This window comes from Pipra filicauda, unplaced genomic scaffold (genome assembly GCF_003945595.2).
Source record: "Pipra filicauda isolate LSUMZ 115617 unplaced genomic scaffold, ASM394559v2 scaffold297_size1274073_pilon, whole genome shotgun sequence".
NCBI lineage: Eukaryota > Metazoa > Chordata > Aves > Passeriformes > Pipridae > Pipra > Pipra filicauda.
Genome location: NW_024104417.1, coordinates 1 through 22328, shown reverse-complemented (window position 1 = coordinate 22328; position 22328 = coordinate 1). Strand labels below are relative to the sequence as shown.

General features: G+C 41.2%; 1 protein-coding gene across 1 annotated transcript; it reads right to left on the bottom strand.

Annotated features, from left to right (window-relative positions):
• Positions 1-732: 732 nt before the first annotated feature.
• On the bottom strand, positions 733-9857 carry OTULINL (OTU deubiquitinase with linear linkage specificity like). The gene is made up of 7 exons (XM_039383057.1): positions 9698-9857; positions 9558-9589; positions 9363-9454; positions 7056-7205; positions 6151-6279; positions 4121-4393; positions 733-2953 (listed from the first exon to the last, which is right to left on the bottom strand). Exons 1-7 carry the CDS (start codon positions 9802-9804, stop codon positions 2774-2776), a joined length of 963 nt encoding a protein of 320 aa, XP_039238991.1. The 5' UTR covers positions 9805-9857; the 3' UTR covers positions 733-2773.
• Positions 9858-22328: the final 12471 nt, after the last annotated feature.

Genomic DNA, 22328 nt, shown 5'->3' with positions numbered 1-22328 from the left:
TGTTTTATTCTTCTTGCTAAACTAAAACCAATAAATAATAAACACATCCTGCCTTTAGCTGCCTACAACACTGCATTTAAAAAAAAAATTGGTTAATGACTCTGTGCTTCTGGATTTGTATAGCGGATTTGTATAGCAGATTTATCTCTGCCACTGATTGGAACAGATCCTGCAGCACCTGTCACTTCCATACTACCAGTTAGTTCCAGATGCACTATTTATTCAGATTGATTTTTTTAAATTAATTTTTCTTTTATATATATATACACACATGTATTTCATATATAATATACATGTATTTCATTATATGTAAAAATTAGTATTTCTGGCTTTATACATCTGTAAAGTATATTATCAGAGTGACCGATTAAAACTCAGTGCAGCCCCAAGCCTGTCTTGATGTTTCTTAAGATCCTGTGTAGAGCTCTCTCTGCATTTATCTCTGACTTGTGATTATCCTCACCTGTAGCTCCTTTCTTCACATCCCATTTCTGTTCCTGTCATGATTTGGCTACTACCTCTGACATCTGATAAGCCAGCAGATCTGTTTCCATATGTCCTTTCTGGATTACTGGGACAAAATCTCACCTAACTTCAAATATCTAGGGCAGAGAGATTTATGCTGATCACTGCCAGCTCCCTGGTGGAGACCCACTCCTCTGGCTGTCTGTGTGCCACTGACAAGGCAGAGAGCCCAAGATGACCTAGTTCAGATGGAGACATACAAATTGGTGAGGTAAATTCCACTGTCTGTGTTAGATCTTTATTAATCACCTGCTATTAATATGTTCAAGATCACAAAAATGTACATTTTGACAATTTATCACTTTCAGCTGTAATGTTTTTGTATTTCTATTCATAAATAATATGCAAATCATTAAAAAGCCCACTATAAAAATACATTTTTTTTTGTATGTCTGCTTGCACCAAAACAAGAATAAAATATAGACAAGTTTATTGATAGCTGTAAATGTTACTGTTGATGCAAAATAGACAGCAATATTCTACACTCAAGCATTACAACATTTCCCCATGCAGAGCAGAACCAAATCTAAAGTAATAAAATTATTTCATTCAGTGAAAAAGAGTTCTTTTTAATAAATAAAGTATTTGCTATGCAAGTTTTGATGAGATGAAATTATTACAGCTATCAAACCTTCTTAATTAAAAGCTACAAGTTACTGAACAAAACTGAACTCAGAAACACTTCCAGGAAAAAAAACTGCTACAATACAGAACTTAAGTGTTTGTGTTTATAAATATATATACATATACATACAAATAAAAGGAGCGTAAGGGATAAAATTTCTTTCCTTTACACAAAGGAACTGAGTACTCTCCATTGACTCCAAGCATTACATTTAAATACCTCATGCAACTGCCTTAGCTCCTGCAGGCCCTGTTCACATTTTTATTACTGGTTAGCATTTTCTCCTGAAGGAACTGAAAAACAAACCTGCCTGTCCTCGTATCTCCAGGATAAAGAAAGGAGAGGCTTTGTTTCTTAATTAATCCTGTTTTCTTCAATACAACCGTACGCCTACGGCACTGTAAGCTTTTCACAAATATTTTGCGAGATCTAAGATTTCTTCAAATTAAGGTCCCTTATTTTGAAATAATCAAAACACAATTGATTCTTTTAGAAAACAGAACTGAGCAAAATGTTCCATGTAGTAAGGTAAATTTCATTTAGTTGTCCCAGACAGAATTCTTCAAACATGGAGATCTAAATAAGTGATAGCAATCTTAACCAAGGAGTTTAATACATACTCAGAGGATAAAACATGTATGCAACACTACTGAATTCACATAATGCATAGAAAATGAATATTTTCTGAAAAATGCAGTGTTTGTGAATGTATTCCATGCACAGTTTTCTCAGATGAATTGCAAAGGAAATCTTGGTAGGTAATGTTGGAATCATCCCTTAAAGGATTTACAACTTGACAAAAACCACACGCAGCTACTGGGTCTAACTCTGTTGCCTGTGACCGATTAGTAGTGGCCTTTTTAGCTCTGAGAAAGCTACGTACTTTCCTCACTTATAAAGCGATCTTCCATCCATCTGGCACAGTATTCTTGTTGGTTTCCCCTGTGTAAAAGTTCTTCACCTTCAGATATCACTGCTGGGTGCAGACAGCTTAATTTCTCATGCCTGAAGTAAGTACAGCCTGCAGCTGCTTGCTCTGCCCATCCCTGGAGAGAGGCACTCCAGCAACAAGGGAAGCCAAGTGAGATTTGAAGCAGCTACACAAAGGCCCCAGTTTACGTCCTCCCATGCCAGGCAGCCCCAAGTCAATACAACTTAAATACCCACAGTATAAACTGTGGGACCCCAAGAGTTGCTTCTTCTGTGATTCATCCTCCCTAAGCTAGAGATAGACAGGCAGTAGGGAAAGGTAGTCTCATTGCTTTAGGCACTTGAGTTTAACCCATCCAGGCACTTGAGTTTAACCCTTAAGCCAGTAATCGAAAACCCAGCATTACCTTTGCTTTCTTTGTCAGGCAGTCCAATTTTTTTTTGTCTGACAACCCTCAAATGCGACTTTTTTTTTCCCCAGACACTATAGCAATATGTTTTACGGTTTTTATGTCTGACTGCTGGTGAACTGATCTGCAATGGGAAAGCAAAATGTTTACACAATAAACCCATAAATCATTCTGTAATCATTAACGAGCATTCTCAAGATTTTACTGCTAATGATTAGAAACCTAATTCACTGGAACTGGTCACTCACTATATTTTACAAAGGAAAAACAAGTCACTGGTCCTTCACGTTCTGAACAGGGGGATGTGATAGTAGTGGTCATCCTCAGTCAGGAGAGAAATCTCATTCCATTCCCTTCGGTATTCATCAGGATAGTTTACTTGAAATTCCTCAGTATTAAACCTATGCAGTCTGTAAACTCTTATCTTTACTTCAAGTACATATCCAAGAAGAAACAGTTCAACCTAAAAATGAAAGACATATGTAAGACATTTATTTCTAGATGTAGAAAACTAAACTCATGATAATCCAAGTTAGAGCAAGTCATTTAGCTTCAAAACAGCAGACAGGAATAAAAGGGGCCCTTTTGCAAGAGGAGTAAGCAAATTAAAAGTTTGAAGGTATTCTCAACAGTCCTTCTACTGCTCTTTTGCATGCAGAGGATATTCTGGTTAATGCTTGACACTTTGGAAACATCCCTCCTCCACCTGATAGGATACATAACCTGCTCCCAAAGCCAGCTCACACAGCATAGCGTGGAGCAAGAAAGGACTAGCTATTATCAAAAAATTGATAGACCTTGAAAAATGGGAAGTCTGCCACCTTGTGATCACTTGCTACATAAGGAAAATATAATAGCAAAGGGAAAAAATTTCCCTGTACTTCACATATATGAAACTTGAGAACTGGCATCTTCATTGACACTTCTTGCAAAGGATTGCTTAGTCTGGAGAAATGCTTTGGGGAAAGTCCATTTCCTTGGGCAAAGACAGACAGAGCAGAATCCAGTTATAATCAAACAGCTCCTAAAGATGACTGTGTCATGTAACAGTTGACTCGATAACTGAAATTGATTATAAAAAGTAATTGCAGCCATTGGAAAGGGAAACTACTTGCAGGCTGGCAGCATGGAGCTTAGATGTCAGTACTTAACTCCTCACTAAATATAAAATAGGAAGCAAAAACCTTAACATATTTATATGTTAAGGTTCATATTTATATGAACAGTAGAGTTCACATTATGTACTTTTAACAGACATTAAATCTCATGGGAACCAAAGAATGGGGAAAAAACAGAGGGATGCTACAGGGTTTGGCATAGTGGAACAGAGAGGAAAAGTAAAACAACAGGTCAAAACTGCATAATCTAAAATTATTTTATATATCAAAGGTATTGTTTTTCTAAACTATGTCTTACTGACAGCCCACAGCATTTATTTTTGTCCCAGCAAGAAAACTGTCCACTCTTACTATGTTTTCTTTCCTAGAAAATAAATGGCTATCCTCAGTCCACTTCCCTGCATCCCAAAGAAGAAAATGGGCCAGCTATCATGGATGATGTATAATTAAATTATCTAATCACATCAGAGATGGAATAAGTTTTGTGATTTATATTTCATTTGTATCCTTACCTGGTCTAGGCAAATAGAGTCACCTATGGAGTTCAGATGATTCATCATGAAACTCAGAGGGTCAGATGAAGTATCACGAGCAAAAAGAAGGCTAAAAAGGTTATGTACAGGTTCTTCCCTGTTCTTTATCTGCTCATAGGCTTCAACAACTTCATAGAGCATGATGAACTTTATGGCCTCATATAGTTTGTGTTCCTTGCTTTCATCAGAAAAGAGTGTATTACACATGTTTCCTCTTTTTTCATGATCTTTAGTAGCACTTATTTCAGCCCACTGGAAAACACACAGAAGAATATTAATAAAATTATTAAGAAATCTATTTAACACAAAAGATTGCAAAACAGGAAGAGATACCTTTTCTAAGCATAAAGCACTTATTAACCAACACAGCTCAGGCACAACAGCATTTGCAGGCAGCAACCCACAAGATGACCAAGGCCAATCGTATGAGGTTCAACAAAGCCAAGTGCTGGTTCCTGCTCCTGTGGGTCACAGCAACCCCAGACAGCGCTACAGGCTTGGGAAAGAGTGGCTGTGAAGTTATTCAGTGGAAAAAGACCTGAGGGTGCTGGTCAACAGCTGACTGAGCATGAGCCAGCAGTGTGACTAGGTGGCCAAGAAGGCCAATGGCATCCTGGCCTGTATCAGGAATAACTTGGCCAGCAGGATCAGTGATCGTCCCCCTGTACTCGGCACTGGTGAGGCCACACCTTGAAAACCTGGAGAAAACGAGGCTCAAGGAGAGACCTTGTCACTCTCTACAACTACCTGAAAGGAGGCTGTAGCGAGGTAGGGGTTAGTCTCTTCTCCCAACTAATGTGATAGAACAAGAGGAAAAGGCCTCGAGTTGTGCCAGGCAAGGTTTAGATTGGATATTATGAAATAATTCTTCATCAAAAGGGTTGTCAGGCATTGAAAGAGGCTGTCCAGGGAAGTAATTGAGTCAGTGTCCCTGAAGATATTTAAAATATGTGTAAATATGGGACCTGGGGACATGGTTTAGTGCTGGCTTAATGGTTGGACTTGATAATAGAATCATAGAATCAACCGGGTTGGAAAAGACCTCTGCGATCATCAAGTCCAACCCTTGATCCAACACCGTCATGGCTACTAGACCATGGCACTAAGTGCCACATCCAGTCTCATCTTAAAAACTTCCAGGGCAGCCCATTCCAATGTCTGATTACTCTCTCTGTAAAAAGATTTTTCCTAATATTCAACTTAAACCACCCTTGGCACAGCTTAAGACCATGCCCTCTTGTCCTACTGCTGGTTGCCTGGGAGAAGAGACCAATGCCCACCTGGCTACAACCTCCTTTCAGGTAGTTGCAAAGAGTGAATGATCTTAAAGGTCCTTTCCAACCTAAATGACTCTATGATTCTATGACAATGAAAATTCTGTGGCAATGGGAAAGAAAGCAGAGACTCCTCCTAGTGAAAATAGGCAAAAATCCATCTCACTGGCCAAACACCATCTTTATAAAAATAAAATGAAGTTGGGAGCTAGACCTCATTCCCAGCAACAGCATAATGCTGATGCTGTTTCAGAGCTGCTCTCAAACAATTTCTTAATTGTAAGGATTTATTCATTCTGTTGCCTTGAAACTTTTTTCTTTAAGAAAATCCACTTTAAATGCAAAGGAAATACAATAGTTGGAGAAGAAAATGCACCATCTGTTTGCTCCTTCCCATTTGGGGAGGTAATCCAGAAGCATCTCATACAGCATGTTTATTTTTAATCAAAATGATGAAATACTGCACTTGATGGCAAGGACTAGCCACATAACAACAGCTGTGGGGAGGATGGCCTCCCTAACTTGCAGAGGACTTTTGAGTACTCAGCCTAGTGGATCCCCAAAAGCTGGATTCCCCTGCAGGAGAGGTGATGGCCTTCCCAAGTAACTCAGCAGTCTGAACCTGGGAGAGAGGCTGACTGCCACAGAAATATGTAACCAGAAGCAGTTCTCTAACTCTGTCTCAAACCATTCCTCAGGGCTTTTATTCCTCCCAACCATTTCCTAAATACTCACATTTGTCTTTAATGCCTCCATACATTTGCGCAATTTCCCAAACGCATTGGGACCTGTGTATCTTTCTGGCCCAAAACTGTATTGCTGAATCCAGTTACAACCTTGAGAATACAAAAGCTTTTCAGGAAGCTGGGAAAAAAACAAAAGGCAAGCTAATCATAATCATAACAAGAAGTAGAATATAAAGTTATATAAACTTGTCTACATACAATTTACGATGTGGTTCTATCATCTAGTTGTAAAAAAATCAGCCTCATAACTCAACTGCTATGAAGGAGGATCCATTTGACTGCCAAGTCCTTAAGAAACTTTTAAAACAGGGTCAGTCAAAAAAAGATGAAAATATGCTCTCAGCAAAATATATAACCCCCACTTTGGAAAAGCTGGGTATTTCCAAATTCAGTGAGGTACTTAAGATTACAGACACCTTCCAGGCTGCACATGCATCTCTACAGGCAGCTATCTGGAGCCCAGGGCAGGATTTCTGCTGCTCCAGCAACATAGCAGTTCCCAAGTAAGCCACTGGACTTTGCATGGATGCGGATGACGAGGATTCAAATATCCTGTTGTGTTAAGGGAGTGATATCTGTCAGGGTGGCAGTAAAATTTATCCATCCACTTTTTCTTATCTTTCCTTTATCTTTTTGTTTTTAAATATAATTTATTAATATCATTATTTATATATATATATTTAATATCATTATTAATATCATGTTCACATAGGTATGCTTATATCATGGACAGTTTTTCAGTTAAGTAGTTAAATGGGTTTGAAAACCTTCTCTTTAAATTCGGATAATGATTCTCTACTTCGACAGCCAACACGTCAGTTTCCACACTGAACAAAGCTTCCTTCTGCTGTGCAAGGATAGCTGAATTGTGTTCATTTAGAACATGAATTTTACCTTCAATATATCTCTTTCCTTCATCCATGAAGGAAAAGGAATGCCTTGGCTGAATATCTGAAAAAGCACCGCTCTTACTGCACTATAGTTGTCTCTCCTGACTTGTCTCAGGTATTTGATATGACAGCTCCAAAACAATTCTTCATAAGCCTAGGAAAAGAAAAAAAAATAGCAATAAAAAATTTTAAATCTTGGACAAAACCCATGTTGTTTGTAGTCCAGTTTCAAACTACTCATAAGAGAGGGCTAGGAAAATAAGAGAGTATATTTTTTAAGTTTTATATACACAAAAGTGTTACACCACTGTGGTTTTTGCAAACACCCTAAACTGGCATTGCCCCTTAAGAGTGACTCTGCACTCTCTAAAAACCCAAGGGACTTGTTCAAGTCTCTGCACTGTTGCTAGCGTAAACATTCACATGGTCAACCAAATTACAGCACATCAGCAAAGATTTCTGTGGCATAATAGCTTTAACCTCAGCCACTTCGCAACTTGCACTGACACATGAGATGCAGCAGCAAAAAGGCAGAAACAGGTATCTGGAGAAAACTCCTTTTGGCAAAAACATCTCCTTACACTGACCTGAATCCATTGTGCAATGGTGACCTGAGGCTGAGCAGATCTGGCAGCTCTGTGCTGAAGCGGGCAGCCCTTGTTCCAGCTACACACTCCCTGCACTTCCTCTGCATTATCTCTGGCTCCTATCTGAGCCCTTGTTGAGACAATTTGGAGCAATAAACTTGCAGAGAATTAGGAAAAGTCCCACAGGCCGCTGCATCACTCTTACAGTTTGCTTCCTGAAGGGGGCAGCAGGATGCTCTCAATCCCTGGTCCTCTTTCATCTCTGTTCCTTCCTCACCCCATCCCACCACCACTTCTCAGCTGCATTGTCTCCCCTAACTCTTACTTTATCAGCTGTGATAGTAAGCCTACTGAAATCTTCCTGCTGCTTCAGCAAGCTTGGGGGGCTCTGAGAAGGCTCCTGCTGGATGACCTGCTCTATCAGCTCACCATCAGGGTGGACCACATCCAAGAGAAGACGTGAGAGCCAGCACAAAAGAGGGAGAGGGACTGCTTAGCTAGAACTAGGTGAGAAAGGAGCGACAAGACAAACACGGGATTGGCCCTTTTGGGAACAGCAAGCATGTTACGCTAGTTAAGGATCTCACAAAACCTCATCCTAAGATGTGCTCCTTACAGTGACAACTTCTCCCTGATATAACCAGCCATCCATTGGCTGCTCCATATATAGGAGTTTCCTTTTCAAGTCTTATCATCTAGAAGGCTCATGGATTTTCTGAAAGGCCTTTTTGCCCAGTATGTGCTTGCAAATTTATTAGAAGTTTTGCTATCTTTTTGTTACTTGTTCCTCCAAATAGTTTTTGGCCTTCTGTGTTGTTCTGTGAACTTCTGGCATTGCTGCCTTCTTGCATTTAACGTGGCTAAGTTGGATCTTTTCTCTGTTCATCAAATGAACACAACTCCAGCTTTCTGAAAACTATTTTCTTTTTTCTATAATTCCCTTATGCTGCTGTTTAGCCTTATCAGCTTCTTTTTACCCTAAGTCCTTCTTGGTATGCATTTGCTCTGTGATTCGAATACCATGACCTAGAGCTACACACATGCCAAATACGCTGGTGCACTTAAGCTGTGTGTGTCTTGCTTGCAGCACCTTCCGCAGGCAAAGATGCCGGCACAAAGCTGGAGCAGAGGGATGGTGTGCAGAGGCATGGGATGGCCACTGCCCAACACACTGGCTCGATGCCTGCTGGGCACCACCCAAGCCGGCACAGGTCACATGCAAGCTCCTGCCCTGCCTGCCTCCAGCTGCAGCTGATGGCGCCGGGGACAAGGGGCCTTAGCGGCTGCTGGGAAGGCTGCCAAGCACTGGCTGCTGTCACATGGACCTTCAGAGCTTTGAAGAGAACTGGATTTGATGCTTCATTCCTCCCTGGAATGAGAGTTTTTACTTTAAATCAAAGGCTGGCCAAGTGACAGCACCTAAGACCAAATTATTTGGGCTTTAGCACTGGGGATGATTTTCCTTAAGGGCGCTGTGTGTGTTGCTGGTGCTAGAGGGGAGAATTCAGAGAATATGCAAAACTAAAACTTCATCAACATTTTGGCCCATACTGTTGCAACCTTTATTTAGACCCATGTTCATGCTGCCCTTTTTGCTTTTCATTTGATAAGCCAGTGTAGCAGGCTCTGGCAGCTGCTGCAGCTGGTTGCACTGGGAGTGCTATTCCTTTCCCAGGTACTAGTTCTCCCTCGTCCTCATGCAGAGATTAAAATTTAATTCTTACCTCCCTCATGTGTTTGGCCTGCTTTGTTTCTCCTTTCCATTCTCTCGCACTATAACCAAGTAGATCAACTTCTGTCAGCACACTGAGATTCCCTAAATTGAGATTGATTCATAGATTAGTTACCTTCTGCTGTTCTACATCTAAAAGGGAGTTGCAGGGGGATTAATGAATGTGGTATGACAACAAAAAGATTACTTATGAGTTTTCTCTGAAGGTAGTTGCTCCACCTGAAATACAAATGATAAAACAGGTGTCAATGAGAAGGTGTAAGAGGTCAGTATTTACTGAAATAAGCAACAGCAGGGAAGATTGAAGTCTGCTTAATAAAAACCTACCATTTCAGTAGCTGTGCTAAAAAGCTGTATAGCCTTCTACAATACCAAAAAACAGCAGCAAGGAAAGACATGCTTAGCATTAGCTGCACTTTCACTTTTTGCCACATGAAACACAAGGATTCCTTGGTAGCTGTTGTCCAGGACCACACCTCATGCCTTCCTAAAAGAGACATAAAAAGAGAGGAAAAAATCTTATCACTATTTTGAAATACTTGTTTTGATTTGTTTTCTTACAAAGAGAAAAATCATCCAAGTATGATACCACTCCAAATGAAATACAAAACATGACATATAAAAGATGACTATATTTTACTTAATACATATACATATACTTTATATACTTAGTTTTTCAAGTTTCTTGGGGTTTGAGTGCACATAGTTCACATTTCCAAGCTTTCCTCTACACAGTGGATATAACTATATGTATAGTTACTGTATTGTAACTATATATATAGTTACAATGGAGTCACAGGAAGACTGGTATCCAAGCAACTGTTCAATAAAACAAAAAAACCCCAAAAACCAACTAAACAAAAAAATTTATTTTTTTTTTTTACTTCAGGATGACCTGTACCGTCATTACTTTGTCTCTTAAGTCACGGCTTTAAAGACCAGGAGTTCCTAGGACTTACTTGTAGTTGACAAGTGGGCCATACAAGGCAATATTAGCTGACTGAGCATCATACAACTGCCTGGGGAATTAAAGGAATGTTCCTGCCTCAATCTGGGTAAGTTTAGGGTCAATTTAAAACTCCTCAGGGATTTGGTAGAAACCTCAGGAGATCATAACAAAGGGGGTGCACTTTCACTGTTCTTACAGACATAAATGAGGACACGGTTCTGTCATGCCGTTGGCATTACAGACAGGGTTAGGAAAGGTTAGGGTTGTCTGTTGTTGATAAGAAGACCTACAACTGAGAGAGGGCCTCGGGACTGAATAGTTGTCAAAGGCAGCATCTGCTCCCTAAGTGAGAAATTCGTCCTCTGGATGAAATTTGAGTATAGGAAATTCCCAGAGTTTATGATCAACAGCTGCTCTGTTATTATGTCTTTAGTAAAAAACTTTATGAGAGCTCAACTTTTTATAAAGGCATCCCCAGAGAGGGCTGTAAAGATCCTTCTACGGAGAGTCCACAGAGGGAATTACTCATTCAGCATAGTTTTATGTCAGCTGAACTTCTGCCCCTCCTGGCTTTAACAGGAAATTTAAGAGGGCTTAAGTTTTCCAAGAAAAGTTAAGCCCATGCACTGTTGACAACTATCCAGTCAAAGAGTTACATACGAATCCCAACCTTGGCAACGAGATAAACAGCAACGCACGCATTTTACAAGCACTGTTGCATATATACAGAGCACTACTGGTACTTGGCTTTTCCAAATATTCTGTTGTCTGAAGAAGTTTTATTACAGGATGCCGTATGCAAGTCATCTGGTGGCAAGACACAGACCTCATCTGTCCCATGAATAAAAGGCAGGTCAAGAGCTGTAAATGAAAAGGTGTTAATAAACTTTAAAGAGGTAATTTGAGATGGGGTTGGGCTGCTAGTTCCCATTTACACAAAAACTGTGTGCTGTGAACATACGAGATGAGAGACAGGTCTTCTCTTAGCTTCTGCTCATAGGTTGCACCAAAGTGTGCATATGTAGCATGACCGGGAGTTTTCCCTGCACACGCTGAGGAGTAAAAAGCAGGAAATGCATTCATGAATAACCAAGAAGATCAAAAACCTGAAGCCCCAGGAAATATTTATGACTGATGCCAAGTAACGGACAGCAAAACATCAGTTGTAAGGTTTGGAAATGGAAAACCTCATGGAAACACTGGGACACTCCCACTTAATGCTCACAGACCCATATACACACACTCACACATCTTACTAGGGACACTAGTAAGTACATTGTCAATAAGGACACAAATTTCTACATAGAGAGCAACAGCTGAGAATTAGTAACAGATGACAGTATCAGCAGAATCAAGCCATCACAATTTTTTCTCTCTCTTTTTTAGAATAAAGGCATCAGTATTGAAAAACCTCAGGGAACTCTGAATAACTGAACCTTCTGTCAACTAGAATGGAACTTGACGGCTTACAAACATTCAGCCCATGGATCAGTGGGTATTCTGGATTTACACTGTTGTATACAAAACAATGATATTTAAAATTAAATTTGTTAACACCAATTTAAACATACAGTATCAAAAGGAAGATATTTTAATTTCGTTACTTAAAATGACTCCCAATTTTGAACAAACTGGGTCTATAAAAAGCAAGAGCTGGTTCATCTGTTAAAATGACATACTTTGCTTTATGGAGTACCAAATACATGGGAATGCAAAATATCTTCCTTTTACATCTTTTACAGGCAGAAAGATGAGAAGTTTGTATCAGCTTTTAAACTGAATCAAGCAATCTTCTGAAAAAGCTTTTGATGGTAATAATCCTAAAAAAAAGTACTGGAGTTCAACAAGCCCCCTTTTCAATGCATATGGTTAACAGGTGCATGAGCAACTGCCCTTCAAAGAGTGCTGGGAAGCACTGGCTTACTCATTCCCATCAAAACAACAAATCCATGTCACAGAACATCAGATAACCAAATATTGTTCACCCCTTTTTATTTAATACGGGGAATTTATAAATAGGTATTACTCTAATAGAAAGCCTAATGGGAGATGGGAAAACCAGCAAACAAGTGATTTTGAGTATTTTTGCTACACTTGTATTACAGCATACCCTGGACTTCATAAACTTTCCCTCCTGTCATGGGAAAGCTGCTGTTCAAACAGCACTTTGTGATTCAGTTACTACTTCTGGTGCTTATGTCACACTTAGAAATGTAATTACATTTTTTATTCAAGTAAATGACATTTAGAAATGGCAGTTGGATTGTGAAGTGTTGCTGGTAAAAATACATCATGAACATAAATTAAAGAAGGCAGCAGTTTAAAATAGATATTTCCACCCCCTCCCAGCCCTCTCAGAAACTGAAGAGCAATTAAATTAATAACACACTGGTGGGGGGAGTGAAATAGGCTCACAGATTTTTAAATCCATTCCCTGTGATATGGACACAATTCATCCTGTTCCTCAGGAGGCCGGTGCTGCCACCAGCTCCTGGGCTCACATTTTTTTGAAGACTGACCATGAGCATCACCATGAAGACAGGGAGGCCTGACTCTTCTCCCATGCTTAAATTTGGATGAACAGAGGCTGAACAGAGCTGGATTAGGAGCTGATAGTGTTTATCTTACAATGCAAGTAGTACATTGTGTTTTCTTTTCATGCCACATAAGCTTCCTGCTAATGCCAAACCTTAAGCTTTTACTACCCACAAAGTCAGCAGGAGAGACACGCAGTAGAACAAAACCAACAAAAAAGGCCAGAAAAAAAAGAAAGTAAGAGACATCTGCAACACCTGCTTCTTTCTCAAGTCAGTCAGTCTCTAAAAGACTTGCTTCACATTTGACTCCCTCACGTTTTTGGAGGCTGCCATCTTAAAAATGCATAATTCATGAAATGCAAAATATAAGAGATCATCTTGGGAACTAGCAGACTGCACTGTATGCATTACTGAAGCACAATCCAATATCCCAGCATGTCTGATGGCACATTCACTATTTTGCTTTTTTCCTCCATCCCTGTAACAAGGCCATCAGAAAGACAACAGTCTTCCCAAATTTAAACCTGACAGTGTGATTTCTTTTCAGGACATTCCTCTTCCCGTCTTTTTGGAACTGAAACTAGGACATAGTACTTGTCACATAAAGTGACCAAATTTCATACTCCCATCACACAACACAATGTTCCTAGCTCCCAAAAAACAGGTATCCCCTCATTCAGAGAGAGAGACAGAATGTATGACCCCTGTGTTCTAACCCTTCTGCTGCCCACCTGTACCCTCCTTCTCCCTCTTCTGTTGGATCCAGAGCTAGGAAGAGAGACTCCTCAACTGAGAGATGCACGGCTTGGCATGGAGGTCCACGTCTGCCTTTGTTCACTGTGTGCCTGCAGAGTTCTCTTCACAGTTGCATGTTGCTTTTTTCCAGATTATATACTATCAGTACTGAGGTATGTTATAGAACAGGCTAAGTCCCTCTTTTAAGGTAAAACAAGCAATCTTTCCCTTACAGAGCAAGCACCAGTATGACGCACACCCATGCACAAACACCTCAACTGAATGAACCAAGAGGGAGACTCAGAAAAAAAGTTACTGCTTATACAAATTCAATACCTACAAAAGATTACATCCCGTAACAGCTTAGAAGAGAGAAATGTGTCTTTCTGAGTGGTGCCAAGAGAGTACAAATTCTTTGATTTCCCAGTTTATTATCAGTGCTGCACCAAACAGAATTTAAAAATACTTAGAACAGATCAAACACATACCAAGATATGTGGGAAGTACTGCTGAATTCAATAACTATTTCATTGCAAAACCCTTCCTTTACAGTGTTGTAGTGGTTTGAACCTCGTTTTCCCCAGAGGCTGGGAGAAGTGGTAGACCCCAAGGGGTGGAAACCCCTGGAAGTTTTGAAGTTCTGCCCAATGGACGCTCCTGCAGAAATGTAAACATATCACAACCAGACCGGAAAAGAAGAGTTGTAGGGTTGTTGTAGGAGAGGTGGCCATGTTGTAGAGCCACGAGGTAGGGGCTCTGAGCCCCTTGGGGCCTCTGGCCCCCTCCCAGCCCCTGGCTGGGGCTGCAGGGACCTGGAACAGCATAAAGCTGGGCTAGGTGCCTGTAGTATGCCGGGAGATGTTTTTCTCCATGGGCACAGAGCAGCAGCCGACGCTGACCAGAGAAACGGTGGCAGAGAGCCAGAGATAAGACCTGAACTGAAGGAGCAGAGAAGCAACATGCAGCACCAGAGAAAAGACTCCTGGAAGGAGAGCCGAGGAAAGGAGAGCCAGCAACTGAGAGCTACAGAGTTCTTGGGGGTAAGACTGTACCACACTCCCCCAAAACTCCCTTGAGATCCCTCTTGGAGAAGAGGGACATGGACTCCTATTTTGGAGAGCAGTTTTAGACATGCAGCACCGGAGAGAGAGGAGCTGAGAAGCTCGGAGCGTCCCGCAGCTGGACCGGGACGGCCAGATGGAATGTGGGGGGGGCGACCTTGGCTTCCCCCCCTTGCACTGCTGCCACGGTGGCAGCCTGAGAGACAGGGCACAGAGGCCCTGCAAGAGATACCAGACCGTCACGAAGACCCCCCTGTGTCTTCGTGATATGACGTGGTGAAACGACCTTGTCTGGGGTTACGAAGTCCACGGAAGACCCCTCGGTTGTGAGGCGATGGGGCCGGGGGAGCTTGAATACCTCCCTCGTGGACGCTGGCAGAAAGCCAGCTATCAGCTGCTGCATGAGATGAGAAGAAACCTGCTGCCTTCAGAAGATGCTGCTGTTCAGAGACTGGAAGGGATCTGTCCTTCTTTCCCTCCTGGACTTTTATTTGGAGGAGAGAAGAGATCTGATCCATTGTAAATACATATGTCATGGTAGAGATAGTTTGTGATCATGTGTATAATGTGATATGGTATTTATTTGTACAGTCATTGTAATATATTTCCCTTTCCCCGCTTTGAGTCTGGTGTGTTTTGTCTGGAAAAACCCATCTCACATTAGGTTGAGATGTGGGAGGGGGAATGGAGCTAGGGAATCGGATGTTGGGGCTATCTCAAACCATGACAAGAGCAAAGCAACGTCAGCTTGTTAAGCAAACCTTCACCTGTTCTAACAAACAGCTAGAGATGAGGATCTCTCCTTGGTATAATAAGAAAAAAAAAGAATAATTTACAGGCAAAGATGGTAATCATCAGTGACTCATCAAAAGTTCAACCATGTCTTCTGATCAGATCTCAATTTCCACTCCAAAAAAATAACAAAACAGAATCCCAGCCCCAAACCTTAACTAGAATCATGTAATTACCTAGAAAATTGAATAGTTTTGGTATCACTGAGGCCCATCGCTTGCAAGAAAGGTTTTATTTACACAGCTGTCCTGTGTAGGAGTCCCAAGTACTCTCTCAGTTCCTTTAATCTTCTTTCATCAAAAAACCAGAACATCAAGGCTGGCAGCCTTCTTCAGACCTGATCATCAACAGGACCCAAACTGCTGGTGTTAACATACCTATCTCCAGTTGTGACACCTACTTGTTCCTACTGTGCAGCAACAAACATCCTGTGTTCTCACCTACTGTGTGATTACCTAAAATACACCCTATTAGAGTTACCTTTACAAAACCAATTTCAGCTATATAATTAAGATATTAATGCATGCCCTAGCCTGCACATACCATTTTCCCCTCTACAAATGCCTACGAGAACAAAGGAAAGTTCAGTTCTTGATTTCCTGTATAATTCAGCTTCCTTTTTAAGGCACAGGGTGCTTCATCCAGGACATTCAGATGAATAATGCTCAGCCACACTGCCATTTAAGTAAGAAAAAACACGAGAGAAGCCTTCTAAGAACTTACAGTCCAGAACACTGGATTAGAAATATAGCATTTAATGCCACAAAAAACATGTATCCCTCTAAAACTCTTTCCTAAGTATGAGTAAAAAAAAAAATTGAAAAAATAAAATAACCTTTTAAAGAAGGAGTCTCTGAAATCTCTGCTACTGCGTTTTTCTTAATGTGGAAAAAATCCGTTCTCATTCAGAATTGCAGTTTAATGCCTGCAGACTTCAAACAGAACTTACGTAAATGCACTAAATCTATTATCCCACTCTAAGGATTCTTATTATGCTTGCTGCAGAGTCGCATGTTGAGTCATCCCTAATGCTGCTCATGTTTGCTTCTGGTTTACCTATTCGCAAACACAATTCTCAAAATGCTTTTCTTTTTTTTTTCCTTTGTTGTACTGAATCCAAACTGGTAGATTAAAGAAAATACTTACCTCCTCCTGAACATCTTCTTACACTTAAGTCTAGCTGACAGGTATAAATACCTTGGGTTTTTTATGTTCATATGTCTAGATAACTGAAGCTTGATTATGGGGGAAAAAAGTTGGAAGTCTTATTTAGCAATAGCAATTATTTTCCTCCTCCTTTTTTAAAATCTTGTTTGCTAGGTAGCATAAGACTTGTACCTACCACCCAAACCTCCAAGGATGCACAGGGACACTCAGGAGGCTGGTGATACCACAGGCAACACCCCTCCTGGTCTCTCCATACAGAGGTCCACTGGCAGCTGCTCCCTCCCTGGGGTTTTCCAGTGTGGGAAGTGACCCTGGCCCTGCCTGGACGCAAGCCTGATCCCCCAGCAGTGCAGGCACCAAGGTCATTGCCATTCCAGAAAGCAGGACTTGTTTGAGCCTGCCACCTGTTGCCCCAAAGGAAGGGACTGCTAGGTTCTGTGACTCCAGCACAACCCATGGCAGTGGCCACCACATCAGCACCAGAGGAGGGATGCAAGTAGCAAAGTAGAGGAGCCTCCAGCTGCAACACAGAGGGGTGAAAAGCACCTGGATTGAGGAAGTGAGAATGCCAACAGACAGTGGTGTGGGAAAGATCTTGATGCGAGCAACGAAACAAGCTGCTTATTGGCCTGCGATGGGCAGCACTTCTGGGACACAACACCCGCTGAACAGCCCTGGATGACTCCCCAGCCCCTTAGTGGTCACCAGCCAGCTAATTCCCAAAGAGCAGTTTGACACCTTGAGGTATCCTCTGCTGAAGTGTTATAGCCCTGTGGAGAAAGCACAAGGAATGCCAGTCCACTCTGCAAGCGCACACTGCAGGGCAGTACAAGGAGTTTTAAGTTTTTACCTGATGATAAAAAGTTATCCCAAGTGATAGCCAGGCAAGCAGCAGGACCAAATAACCCAAGACAAACAAAAACCCAACTCTTCTGAGCTTGTTTACTGTCTAAGCAAAAGGCCAGCCCACCTCTCACCAAGCTGCATCCATGTCGCTCATCATTCCCATATCCATACAGGGTCTGACTGCTGCACCCAACACAGATTTTACGTCTGTCTTCAGAGCATGGCCCTCCCCAAAAGTGTACCCGATTCTATGTGCAAGCCACGCAGAGTTGTGTATTTTTCACACTGATTAATAATCACACATAATTTATGGTTAATAATCACAAATAATTCACATCTCCCAATGGCACATCAGATCACAAAGCTTCTGCTTTCTCAGGAGGTGTGTGCAGGGGTTATTCCTGCAGTGATACCTGTTTGCTTGGGAGTTTTACTTGTGTCTTGCCCTCCTTCCAAGACAGACTAGAAGCAGAAAGCAAGCCCACATAAAGCAAAATATCACAGCCATCACTCTGAACGCAAATGACAGAAATTGGTCTTGCATCTCTTTCCCCGGCCTCTCAGTGTCAAACCTGATGGAAGTCAAAACTTCAGCTTTATTCTGTAGAGCTCATGCAATTTGTATGGAAGCAGCTGGACTGTTTAAACCCTGCCCTCTCTTCATCATTTAAAGGGCAACACTTTCAAACTGGCATATTTAATTAGCTCAAGCACACAGGAGTCCTCTGCCTTTTTGTGAGAGTGCATTACAGGCACATCTTGCCTAAAATCTTAACCAAAAATGCATGTGGAAAGGTAAAACTGAGCACATTAGGAGAACTTACATTTCAGTTACTATCACTCAGTGATACCAAAGTCATAAACATTTCACAAAAATGTGATTTAAGAACGCAGAATGTTCTGTGTGGAAGCTCTCTGCTTGTAAAAACATATTACTATTATTATTATCATCATCATTATTATTATTATTGCTAATGCACAGTTGGTATTGTTACAGACATTTGGATGCAAGAGAAGTTTCAAGCACTCTAGACATCGGTTGCAGGGACCAAGAGACCACAGCTCCCTGACACCTCTGCCTTTGCACAAATTGCCTAAAAACTGGACAGTTACATAGCAAGGTCTACATAAAATACTAATCATGCAGCTCTGTAGAATATGGTTAAGTCTAACCCTGCATATTGAGCTCTTCTTGAGGGGCTGGCACTTCGCAGAGGCACAACTTTAACTTCTAAGAAAATTAAATACAGAGTACTGAATAGTGTCTATCATGGAACCTAGCAGTAATAATTTCTAAAGTTCTACATTTATTTGAAATCCCCTATTTTTAAGGCCTCAGCCTTTGGCAAGCACATCACAGATGAAATTCATGCACAGGAAATGACACAAAATGAAACCAGAATTGAAGGACAGTAAACATATCCCCAGGTTGCTCCCAGACAAACACAACAGGGCACACACATGGCGTGGTGCTGTGTGCAGAGCAAAACAGGTAGGGCTTCTCTTTGTCATACAGGCAGACCCGAACCAAGTATTTTAAGTTTGCAGAAAGACTGATTTTGCACAAACTCAGCAATTAAAACCTTGCTAACATTTCAAGGGAGGTGATTCTACCCCTCTACTTTACCTTCCCAAGCCCCTACCTGGAGTACTACAACCAGCTCTGGGGCCCCCACCATAAGAAGGATATGGACCTAATGGTGCAAGGTCCACAGAGGAGGCTGTAAACATTATTAGGGGGCTGAAGTACCTCTCCTATGAAGACAGGTTAAGAGACCTGAGGTCATTCAGCCTGGGGAAGAGAAGGCTCCTAGGAGACCTTATAGCACGTTCCAGTACCTAAAGGGGCCTACAAGAAAGGTGGAGAGGGACTTTTTACAAGGGTATGTAATGACAGGACAAGGGGGAATGATCTTAGACTGAAAGAGGGCAGGTTTAGATTAGATATTGGGAAGAAATTCTTTACTGTGAGGGTATTGAGATACTGGAACAGGCTGCCCAGAGAAGCTGTGGATGCCCTAGCCCTGAAAGTGTTCAAGGCCAGGTTGGATGGGACTTTGAGTAACCTTGTCTGGCAGGGGCATTGGAACTGGATGATCTGTAAGATCCTTTTCAACCCAAACCATTTTATAATTCTATGATTTACCTGGTGGCAGCTCACCTGAGGGTAGTGACAAGCACTTTGCCTTGATGCTTCTTTGCTGCACAGATGCAGCACACTTCAGGACAGTCAAAGCCTCATGCACACTGTATCATATCAAGGCACTAGTCTGATGCTAAGGTACACATTTCCCGCTTTCATAGCATCATTTACCCAGTGTGTTGACCCTGCCCTGGAAACACAAATGCTAAATGCTCAAAATAGGTAGAAAACCTCAGCAACATATTATGGACAAGGAATCTGAGATGGGGTCTTGCTGAAGATCACATGTAGACCTAGTGAAGGAACTAGAGACTGAGCATACACAGCCACATCATCCCATATTTTTAGCCCTCCACCTTCACACAATATGGCTCAAATAAGACAACATGAGTCTTCTGCTCAGTCTACAGGTTTCTCCTCAGAGAAATGTTTGTTGAAAGAAAAGTGTGGGCAGCACAAGTTGCCTTGCTTGCCACATCCCTCCGCACAAACACATAGTGTTAGCGGCATCTGTTCCCACTGGTAACATGGGAACAGGAGCTAGAGACATCTCCTCTCTGTCAGGAGCTTCCAGCACCTCCCCACAGGATACAGAGAAATCCCAAGCACTGGAGTCTGGATTTTGAGGATGCCAAAAATGTACAGTATTACTCCCCAGCGGTGAAAAAATAGGAAGAAGATAAAAGCACAGAACAAGGCTAAAAAGAAACTAAAAGCTGCTGACTTAAACATTTCTCAGAAAATTAATGAAGTAGCCTGCAGAAGTTTTGAAGTATTTCAAAAAGTATGCCTTCACTGGAGCCCTCTCAAGAAGTGGGCTTTTTTCCTTTTTGTCCTCACTTATGCTCGGGTACAACTTTTACATGCTTTTCTGTTATCAGGCAACAGATAGTCCAACCATGAGTCACAGTGTTCATGGAAAAAACCCAGACTTTCCATCAAACCAAATTCAGTTATATACAAATTAAACTCTCTCTAGCACCTCAGAATTGGTACAAGATCCCTAGAGACAAACTTCCCTCTTAAAACTGTCAGTGACTGCCTTTATGTTGCTGTGCTTGAAGTACACAAGTCCTGACCCTTTTCTGTCACGAAATGCTGATGTTTTCACTAAAAAATACCTATTTCTCTGTCTTTTTGGAAGGTACAACATTATTGTGTCTGATCCACAGCACTGCAACCATGCACTGAGGAACTGGTGTTTTTTAATGCTGGGAATCCCAGCAACCAACCACATGGGCAAAGTTCCCTGTTACTGCTACACGCTGCCACCACGCCAGCTGTATCACCCCAGGAGTGCAGAAAGGATGCCGTGTGTTCACTGTGCCCTCCCAAATTCCCTCAAAGCAGAAAACAGATCCTGAAGTGATTCAGGGTCAGATGTCAGACAGCAACTCAGATTAGTTTTGACTTTAAAGAGTATTATAACTCCTTTAGAAGTCAGATTGCCTGAATAAAAATGCCATTACAATACAACCTATGTGGTCCAATGGTAATTTTAAAAAAAAATAATTTCACAGCCTAAAACAAGAGAAGATTAAGAAGATCCTTAAGGTAAAGTTTATGCCATTCTAATCACACCCAAATTAGTTACGCAAGTGTAATGAAAGCAGCGTAATTATACAACCTTTTGACTCCTGAGCAATGGTTATTTCCTGTGTTTTCAAAACAACTAAATTATAACCACACTTATCACCCCTAGGACAGTATGGCACCGTGACTCTGATGGTTCAGGCTGTGCAGAGTCAGGAGATGCAGCAGAGGTATTTCTGAACTCTCAAACTCATTTGCCTGGGTAATCATGCAAGGCCAATCATTTTCAGACATTAAGCTCAAGAAAAATTGTGTACACTGTTGAAAAACCCTTTAATGCTTGTTGTCTTATCCTTGGTAGACAGGATGAGAGGATTCAACCTGGAAGCTGTACCTGAGAAACAAAGTGGAGAGAAAATCTTAATGCTGAATGGGAAACGAACACCATCCAGGCAGGCAACATGTTCCAAACACCTAAACAAAATGAAAAAAAACCTTACATCCAAAAATGGCAAAAAATCCCAGAATTACAAAAATTAATTTTTTCCCCAGAATTCCAAATCCATATACAGATACTTATCCATAAAAGCACTTAGATTTAAATGCTGACTAGCAATTTCATACTGCTTTTGCCCTTCAAACCCAATTCTAACACCCTTCACCTGGTAGTGTTGCAAAATGGCATCTTTTCCTCTTACTGTATGGACTCTCCTTCAGTTTCTAATTAAATTATTTGCCCACTAGTTAAGAAATTAAATTCTTAAAGGAGCAAACTTCAGTGATTACAAAGAAGTGTTCTGAGCTTGCCATTTCATCCTCTTTCACACACTTTGCCTCCTTTTTTCATCACTTGCAGAAACTGGAGTGGCCCAAAGGACAGAAGTGGGAATAATGATACTTGCACATATTAGCAATGGAGCAGTCAGCAGCATGCTAGCTTAAAATCAATTACTAAATACCACAGAAATCTGGTTCTTTCTCCAGTGCAGAAAATGAAAGTATAAGCTGAATACAATCTGTACAGCTCCTCCAAAAAGAAAACAAATTGGTTTAGTATGAAAGGCAGTGCAAAATGAGAGCTGGATCAGTAACCATCAAAGCAGAAATACATCACATGCCATATAATGTACAGCTGAAAAGCAATCTGGCAGGGCACAGTATCTTCAACCTAAAAGACCACTTTCCAGGGACATAA

Coding starts and splice junctions, on each gene's coding strand:
- OTULINL (XM_039383057.1), bottom strand. CDS start 9,804: ATGTGGCAAAAAGTGAAAGTGCAGCTAATGCTAAGCATGTCTTTCCTT. Junction 9,455..9,557: donor CCTTCAGAGAAAACTCATAA/GTAATCTTTTTG, acceptor ATCTCAATTTAG/GGAATCTCAGTGTGCTGACA. Junction 6,280..7,055: donor AGGAAAGAGATATATTGAAG/GTAAAATTCATG, acceptor TTTTTTTCCCAG/CTTCCTGAAAAGCTTTTGTA.